This window comes from Tamandua tetradactyla, unplaced genomic scaffold, assembly GCF_023851605.1.
Source record: "Tamandua tetradactyla isolate mTamTet1 unplaced genomic scaffold, mTamTet1.pri scaffold_248_ctg1, whole genome shotgun sequence".
Lineage (NCBI taxonomy): Eukaryota > Metazoa > Chordata > Mammalia > Pilosa > Myrmecophagidae > Tamandua > Tamandua tetradactyla.
In genome coordinates, this window is record NW_027518357.1 from 4,788 (window position 1) to 14,757 (window position 9,970).

At 36.3% G+C, this 9,970-nt stretch overlaps 1 protein-coding gene across 1 annotated transcript; it reads left to right on the forward strand.

Annotated features, from left to right (window-relative positions):
• Window positions 1-1,206: 1,206 nt before the first annotated feature.
• LOC143673241 (olfactory receptor 52A1-like) lies at window positions 1,207-9,779 on the forward strand. The gene is made up of 2 exons (XM_077147556.1): window positions 1,207-2,132; window positions 9,749-9,779. Exons 1-2 carry the CDS (start codon window positions 1,207-1,209, stop codon window positions 9,777-9,779), a joined length of 957 nt encoding a protein of 318 aa, XP_077003671.1.
• Window positions 9,780-9,970: the final 191 nt, after the last annotated feature.

Sequence of the window (9,970 nt, forward strand, 5' to 3'; positions counted from 1 at the left end):
ATCACTTCTAATATTCCAGAATTTGTCCTGTATCTATTTCTGTACTTGACTCCTTTTAAGTAACTTTTCCTTTTATCCAAGTATGTTCTTGAAGTTGCTTATGCCCATGTTCACAAAATGATCCAAACTTTCTACAGTATCTGTATTTTGTTAAACTCAGTGGACCTAATTTGGCCATATCTTAGGCTAATGGTAGCACAGAAGTTTCAACCCAAGAAACTGGCTTCTATTTTGGCTTTGTTCCCCAGCTTTTCCATAGCATAGAAGTCTTCATAAATGACTCTGTTTGCCTCTTTGATTGATGCTGCGCACTGCTTTGGCAGATAGACGTCGCTTTCCTCTTTTCATTCCTCAATGTGATTTACAGAATTTTGCTGATTATGCTTCCTATTTTAGGCACACAAAGGATGTGTGCTGAAGGATGTCAGCCATGAGAACTATACACAGAACAAAATGCAATTTTACTAAAATTTAACAAATAGCATGGAACATTGTCCCAGACTCGCCAAAATATGTATTTGAGTTATATTCTTTTCTAGAGACTCCTGTTTCACATTCTATTCAACTGTCAGCCATTTGTACCAATTTACCACTGATAAAGATAGACATATAGATGTAGATAGAAATAGATATAGATATCCATACAAATATAAATATAAATGAATATCTTATGTTCTTGGGCAAGAAATAGTCAGTGTTTGGGGCTTTGACATTACAAATTGAGAGTTGCTGAGTTAAAGCCATTTGGGAATGATGGATTACATCTACGGAAGATGGAAGGTGGATATGTGACAGAGAGATACCAAACTCTGCTAAAAATGCAATGTCAAGGCAAAATAAACAACTCTTATTATTTGTTTGTTTGTTTTTTTTGTGGTCAACAGGTCTGGAAGGGAATTATCACTGAGGTAAGAAGGTTGTTTCCTTAACGATGAATTTCCTGGGCTAAAGGCAGTCTGTCTGCAGTGCATATATCATCTAATTATGACATAGTAACTGTGGATGCCTCACTGAAAACAAAGATGTTTCTCCATGAATCTCTGTTATCACAACAATAATAAGAGTAAGAAAGACGATATGATCATAAATTGTACCAAAACCAGAAAGACTCAATATTCTGGGTTTGGATAGAAATAGGAAAGAGAAGAGAAGCATAAGAGTTCATGAAAAAATTTCCTTTACTGCCATAGGTGCACCAAGGGAATTATGCCCGTTTCCAACTTTACAGTCTTCATGCCTTCTGTATTGACACTAGTAGGGGTCCCAGGCCTCGAGTCTGTACAGTGCTGGATTGGGATTCCATTCTGTGCCATGTACCTCATTGCTATGGTTGGAAATTCCTTTCTTCTCTTCATTATAAAATCTGAACGCAGCCTCCATGAACCCATGTACATCTTCCTAGCCATGCTTGGTGCCACAGATATTGCCCTTGGTAGCAGCATAATGCCCAAGATTCTTGGAATCTTCTGGTTTCACATGTCAGAGATCTATTTTGATACCTGTTTGCTGCAAATGTGGCTTATACACACATTTCAGGGAATAGAGTCAGGCATCCTCGTGGCTATGGCCCTGGACCGTTATGTTGCCATCTGTTATCCACTGAGACATGCCACCATCTTCACCTGCCAGCTGGTTTCCCAAATAGGAGCTGTAGTTATACTTAGGGCTGCCATTCTTGTAGCCCCATGTCTTGTACTGATAAAGTGTCGGCTCCAATTTTATCATACGACAGTCATCTCCCACTCTTACTGTGAGCATATGGCCATTGTGAAACTAGCTGCAGGAAATGTCCAGGTGAACAAGATCTATGGCTTGTTTGTGGCCTTCAGCGTTGCAGGGTTTGACCTTATATTCATCACTTTGTCCTATATCCAGATATTTATTACAGTTTTTCATTTGCCCCAGAAGGAATCTAGGTTTAAGGCATTCAATACCTGCATTGCTCACATCTGTGTCTTCCTGCAATTCTACCTCCTAGCCTTCTTCTCCTTCTTTACACATAGGTTTGGCTCTCATATTCCCCCTTACATCCATATCCTCTTTTCTAGCATTTATCTGTTGTTCCCTCCATTTCTCAACCCACTTGTCTATGGTATTAAGACCAAGCAGATCCGTGTCCATGTGATTAAAATGTTGTGTTTGTAAAATTCATCTTGATCAATGCCTTCATGTTTCTTTCTTTGTGAATAGTATCAATCTTTCAAAATAAAACAAACATCAAATTAACTGAGTTGTTTTGGATTTATGATTTAATTTTTCTTGAAATTTCCCAGCATAGTTGCATGTTTTGCTTTCAACATATCCCATGATAGCTGTCCCTCAATAAGGTCTTGAATCCTCCCTGAGTACTGAAAGTGAGAAATGTGCAGAGAGAAAATAACGAATACATATCTTTCCCTATACTATATTTTTATGTCCCTGTTTGAGTTTTCTCCTCTTAAAATCTCCAGAAGGACTCATTCACTATGTGTATTTCACATTGAATTTTAAACACCCAAGATTCATTCATCTGGAGTTCCAGGTGCTATAGGAAAAAAATGTATCCTCGCTTTGTTCTTGGAGCATTCTAGTCGTTAAAGCTAAGGATTTGGACTGTTCTTCAGTCAAAAATCTTTGCCAGGCTGTTGAAACAATAAATTCTAAAAATTTAAATATATTTTCAGAGACATTCAGAAAGTTACATGTACAAGGAATGTGAGAATTCAGCTGTTCAATTTACCTGTCAACTGGTTTTCCACTAACTGCATCAATTCCCCATTGCACTAATTCCACAAGTGGTTTCAAAGACCTACGGTATTATAAATGTATATCTATAAAAATCATACACAAGTAGTTTCATCAAATGGTAATGTTTCAAAGGCCTGCGAACTTAAGTTCTCAGAAGAGAAAAAGGGAGAAAGAGACAGAGTAAAAGTATGAGTCAGATCTGATAATAGAAAAGAAAATGAATCACTGGAATGTAGTTGAAAGCCATCAGGAGAAGTGTTTTAGTTCTGTTAATATTGTTTTCATTTAGTGCGAGTCTTGAAAAATAATTTATGAGTGGCCAAGGCATTTATGGCCATATGCTAGAGATGGATGATTGAGGAAATTCGAAATAGACAATGTGTTTTATGGGAAATGCACTTCTTTCCTAATGATTTGAATGGAGGTTAAAATTTGGGGAGACAAGGAAAAAACAAACATCAAGAATACTCTTGAATGCTGTGAAAAATATATTAGACTTTATACTGAAATGTAAAATTTGTTGATGCAACCAATCTCTCTGTTTGAAAGGTAATGTTGTGTGTGTGTGTTTATTTAGGCATGTATCAGCACACTCTTTCAGTAAATATTAACAACATGCTTTTAAGTCTAGTCTATTTCATCAATGACCTGAGCAACTGAGGTTAATGGATTGTTCCTTAAGACTCAGCTCAGAGATCATCTTGTATTAGAGATTATGTAAAATATTCCCATGTGCGATGTCCATGATTTGATTTTCCAAATTTACCCCCTATGTAATAAATATTGAACTTCATGCCATGTAGTGAGTGGGTAATTTTTCTGGTTTTCTGGACTGGACCTTACCACTTTTCTATGTCAGGATGAACATTTTATAAACCTAGAGACTATCATGGGGCATATTTTGAGATCATTTTAAGTATCAATACATACGAGAGATGATGGTTAGAGAATTTGATTAACAAAAGTTGTTTTGCTTCAATAATATAATTTCTTCTGGAATGAAACTAAAATAATATGAGACATAATTTCTTATTGTTATAAGTTAGGGGTCAGCAATATTTTTCTTTAAAAGGTCAAACAGTAAATAATTAAGGCTTTGCTGGCCATGAAGAAAAATTTGAGAGACTTATGGATATTTTTATGCTAAAAGAGTACACATTTCCAAAAAATTTTCATTGATGGAATTCAAAGCATAATAATATCAATAATAATTTTTAAACTACAATGAATGAACAATCTGAACTTACAAAAGAACATTTCATAATCTATTGATAAATGAATTGGTCAGGAGGTTGATTGCAAATATCCATAAGAAAACACCATTCATAGCTAGTAAGCCATAAACAGGCATCAGGATGATTTGGCCTCTCTACTACAGTTCTAAATCTACTTGGTAAAGTTTTGAAATATATCTAAGAATTTCTTCTGGTCACTGCAAGACATGTGGGGAGATAAGACCCATATAGGAATAAAATGTGAAAATATTTAACCAATTTTCATTTATCAGTAGATTATGAAATGTCCTTTCATGAGTGCAGATTATTAACTCATTGTAGTTTTAAAATTATCCCGACCAGTTCTAAACTGAAGGATACAAAAGGAATAGAGAACAAAGTAGGTCAATGGAATGACAAATGGCAGGACTCTCCACACTCTTACACATGTGAACTTGGAAAATTATGAGGTAAATTCCTGAGCATAAAACACCTTGAAAAATGAAATGAATTTTATACAATGTTCTTAATAATGATTTTTAAAATTTCAAAATCAATTAATTTCCATATATTTGAATCAATTTCAACAAAGACTAAATTTTTTTTGCTTGAATGCTTACCATAAAGAACTGTTTATTATCAAACATTTTAACCTTTGATATCTGATAGATAAAAAGTGGTTTTCCTTACAGTGTTCACTTATCACAGAGTGACAAATTTTTCTGTCATGGTATTTGTATTTGCCAATTCTGTGAAATACATTTCTGTTTCCCTTGCACAATCTTTTCTAATTTGTGTCCATTGAGTGTAAAAACAAAAAACATTTAAGAAAAATTTATTTGCCCAACAAAATGAAAAGAAAAGGATTCCATATGGCAAATATTTACAAAACACTGTTAAGATAAATTAGGCAAGACCTAAACAGATAGAGAGCTCTTTGAGACAAAATTAGGATATACTCAAAGTATAATGGAAAAGTTGCCTAAAGGACTAAAGATCTAGCTGGAAAGGACAGTCTCTGGCCAAATTAAAGCCAATTTGTAAACCAAAATTATTAAGATCATAAGGAAATATAACTCATCAAATCAAATCAGATCCATGAGTCCAAATGCATATGAAAGACACAATAAATAAAGCATGGAGGGGAAACCTCTTGCTTTTAATATAATTTCAAATAATAAATATAGAAAGAATGATAGATGTTGAAATTCATCCACAGAATGACAAAAATAATGAGTGAAAATATGATGAGGAAATGGGTATTTACATAGTCTCAGAATATTGCTTCATAGATTATGAATTACACAGAAAAAAAGTCTACAGTGAAGAAATATGGATGCCCATTTACCAAGTGATCAAAACATCACTAATGGGGTGGTGCAACGGTGGCTCAGTGGCAGAATTCTCACCAGCCATGCTGGAGAACTGGGTTTGATTCCTGTTGCCTGCCCATGCAAAAAAAAAAAAGTTTATAATGAATGCCTCTGCATATTTATTTGGGGTGCATAGGTAGTTCAGTAGTTAGAATTCCTGCCTTCCATGTGGGAGACTCGGGTTGGATTCTTGGACCATGAACCCAACAGACAAACAAAACACATCACTAATATTAGTATAACCATGTATCATAATCTACTGGGTTTGATGAATGTAGAAAGGAACCTTATTATTCAATTCAAAGCAAAAAATTACATCAATCTAATCATTGAGGAACATAAGCAATCCTAATGAGGGACATACCGGAAAATACATTCAATAAGGAAAGAGAAAAGCAGAAGAACTGTAACTTAGTAAAGGAGTATAAAGAGACATGATAGTTAAATGTACCACATGATCCTAATGTAATTCTAGACAAAGAAAAGTGGAGTTTAAAAGTGCTAATTTAAACAGTTTTCTAATTTTGAATTTGGACTGTGAATTAGGTTATAGTACAATCTAATTCTGATTTATTGAAAATGATTGCAATACTGTGGTTGTGGACTAGATTGCCCTTCACCTTAGGAAATACACACACTGAAATATTTAGGCAGAAAAAGTTATCTTATCTCAATCAAACTCATATACAGTTCAAAATTGTATCTGTCATCTCTATCTATATACCTAAGTATCCTATTATTTATCTGCCTATCTTTCCACATCTGTTACATCTAACTTGTGAAACTGTCAACACTATCAAATGACAGAACATCTGTCACCTGTTCTGTCCTCGGTCCCAAGAGAGAAATGAACTAGATGGATATCCTACAGCCATCACATTAGTCTGTAGCATGAATAGCATCATGGTAATCTGACTGGATAAGTAAGAAATTAGGAGTATATTAGAGCCTTGTTAAGATACATGTGCTCAAAAATATTTAAAAAATTAAAAGTTACATATGCTCATGTGGGTGGATGGTGAAAACCTATGAAAATACAAGTGACAATTAAATCAAGAAATGTTTTAAATAAGAATTTACTGGAGTGGCTGTGAAAGTTCATGCCAGTTAGAGAAACTAATTAATACATTTTTCATCTTCCACCATGAAGAAGAAAAGAGAAATTTTGTTAGTTCTGAAAGAGTTTTAGGGAAAGCCTGTTCCACATCTAAGAATCCTTCTTTAACTTACATAAGGGGTAATTCTAAAGGCTGCCAAGTTTTTAATATGATCAAGATCAGAAAAGGACTTTAAGCAGGTCCAAGCAAATACCTTTTTCCTTGAATCAGTTGATCTGGCATGTCATATAATACTAGACAGAGATATTAGTGGTGGAAAAGATGGAAAAGTTATGCCCCAAATACTACATCATAATGCAACAGCCTAGCTGCTGGAGTATGACTGACGATCTGCAGTGGAAAATTATAGCACTTTTGATATACAGGTTCTGGCATGGTACTGATTTTTGGCATAGATGAAGAGCATAACCAGAAACACTAATTGACCACATGGGCAGAATTGCCCTTAGGGTCTGGCAGTTTTTGTAACCTCTAATTCAGAAACTCTTGCATTAGATGGACATGGCTTATTAAGGTATAAGCGCCAGCAGAACTTTAAAAAGCACAGACAATTTGCATGAGTTGGCAGTCCTGATTTCCATGTCATTGATCATGTGGTACCAGCACTACTGCTTCTTCTCACACTTAGGGCCACGTAGAAGATCCATCATGAAAGCATGACTAAAATTAGTTCATGGATTGTTTATTTGGATTAGGGAGTGGGCAAGAGCTTAAAATATGTGGTGGCTGTGCAGAAACCATCATGGAAAACCATAGGAAAGGGAAACCTTCTCTGAGAGAAAACTTTTGGTAAGTATACCTGGCCATCCTTTACATATGAAACATTAAGTGTTTCCAGGTTAAAGTATATAGGGCTTTTAAAAACAAGGGCATATATTTGGTTAGTTAGACAAAATATGGGTGTGAAAAAATGGAAAATTAATCAAAAGGAGGTTGTTAGATGCATATGGATGTGTATATGGCAGTGGAAAAGAAGTGTGAATATTTTCTTATTGTATATGAATTTTCACCAGAGAGCATCCTCTGGACAAAAAAGGTATGGTAGAGACAAAATCACTTGAAACCTTGATGTAAGCTAGCTGCTGTTATCAACCACAGCATTGCTTGGACATATGATCCTGAATGCAGAGCCAACATGGCAAAGATGGAGGCAATGCAAGGGTCTTTAACAGCATGGACTGCAATTTAGCAGCCTGACCCAGCTCCACTTGCAGGCAAGCAACAAACTGTCATTAACTGAGATGATTACTAAACTCCTGAAATGGTATGAGTCCTCAAGGAGAGAAACAGGATAGCTGGTGGTGTCAAGTAGACTACATTTGGACTCTTCTAGAACGAGTGTCGAATGATTCAGATATATATTCTGGGACAGCTTTACCTTTTATAGACACAGGACTATTTATAATGAATTGTTGATCTGAGGTTATAAAAACGTAGCACACTTGCTCCATCTTAGGACTACCCTTGAGTATCATCTAAGCTTCAGAAGACTCTGGAGAATCATCTGAGTCCACAAAATGAGAATAAAATAAACCTCATATACTCTCTTGACCCAATCAACTTTTTTGCCTTCATTTTACTGATATACTTGCAGGTACATACTATAATTAATCTCCTGGCCCATTATTCTCTATCCCTGAGACTGCATCCCAGGAAATATGTGATAAACACAAATAATGAAAAAAAAAAAACAACACACAAGATAATTGTACAATATGAGTAAGCAAAAGAAACCACATAATTTACAGGATGAAGAAAAAAACAATGCTGGTGATGCTTTGAAAAAGAAACAGAAAAAGTGGCATTCATGTTATGATAGTTTTGTTAGATTTATATTTAACTTTGCATATCTCACAAGTTAATGAAGCCAGAAGATAGAGTGTATTAGTCAGGGTTCTCTAGAGAAACAGAATCAACAGGAACACATGCAAATACATAATTTATAAAAGTGCCTCACGTGACCATGGGACCACAGAGTCCAAAATCTGGAGGGCAAGCTGTGAAGCCAGCGACTCTGATGGAAGTTCTGGACGAACTCCACAGGAGAGGCTCACCAGCCGAAGCAGGAATAGAACCTGTCTCTTCTGAATCCACCTTAAAATGCTTCCCATGATTAGATTAAGCATCACTCATTACAGAAAACACTCCCCTTTGGCTGATTACAAATGGAATCAGCTGTGGATGCAGCTGACGTGATCATGATCTAATTCTAGGAAAGTCCTCATTGCAACAGACAGCCCAGCACTTGCCCAACCAGACAAACAGGTACCACAACTTAGCCAAGTTGACACATGAACCTGACTATGACAGTCCACACCTTGTCAACTTGGCAGCTATATATATCACCTTAAACCATATCCGATTTCCAAATAAAAACAATAAAACACACATTTTTTTTCTTTTACCTAACAATACTCAACTGTCTTGCATATAACTGGAAACACATTAAATCTCTCCAGAATAGGATGAAAATCTTTGGGCAACCTTCATTCTTAAACTTGATATCTTACAACTTAAATAGTATAAAGTGAACAAAACAGCATGACAGTCCTCGTTTCTGTAACTGATCACATGGTCGAAGTTCATATTTATCACTACCTTCTTCCACTACCCATTCCATCTTCCCTTTATCTTCAGCAAGCACTTCAGCTGGCCATGGTTCTTTGCCTGATGGGGTGAACCAAACCTTCATTCCTGAAGTTTCAGAGCCATTGGTAGTCCTGCCTGGATTGCATTGTTGCAGTTTTCCATTTATTTTGATCACAGGGCATGATAGTACTAAAAGACACCCTAAGGGATCTCCTATATTCCAAGAAAACTCTTCTTTACCTCCATTATTTAGCTGCAGTCCTATTTCCCCCTTATAGTCAGAGTCAGTCACCCCAGCCAGTAATGTAATCCCCTTCTTGGCCTGTTGATCCAGTGGCATAAGTAACCCAAAGTGACCAGGTGGCAGTCTTAACTTCCAGTTCAGTGGAATCATTGTTGTTTCTCCTGGAGGAAACACTCCTCATTTTGGAACAAAAACCTGTAGACCAGCAGAGCTCAGGGTCGTAGGGACAGGGAGCAAAAATTTTCCTAGTGGATCACTAGGGGTAATAGTGAGCGGTACCACTGCCATTTCTACCCCTTGGTTCCTGGACCCATGGATCGTGGCTATGGGAGAAACAGCACCATACAGCAGATACTGATTCAGAGCATACACAGCTTCCTGGAGAACATTACCCCAGCCTTTCAAGTTTTTGCCACCTAGTTGGCCTGGTGATAGAGATCTCATCATAGGTCCAAAGATGAGACTCTAAACCAGTACCAGTAGATATCTTAATCAAAAATCAAGTGGTCTTTAGAACAGAACAGTTTTACTGCCTGATCTCGAATCTGCTTGGTTTTAACCCCATAGACAAAAGGATTGAAGAAAGGTGGGACCAGCAGGTAAAGATTGGACAAGGTAATGTGTATATATGATGGGATATAAGATCCAGATCTGTGAGTAAAAAAGGAGAAAAAAGCCAGGAGATAGAATTGGAAGAAGACACAT

What these genes read in the sequence shown, in the direction of transcription:
- LOC143673241 (XM_077147556.1), top strand. Translation starts at nt 1,207, where the DNA reads ATGCCCGTTTCCAACTTTACAGTCTTCATGCCTTCTGTATTGACACTA. An exon ending in CGTGTCCATGTGATTAAAAT is followed by an intron (nt 2,133 to 9,748) that starts GTTGTGTTTGTA and finishes CAGTACCAGTAG; the next exon opens with ATATCTTAATCAAAAATCAA.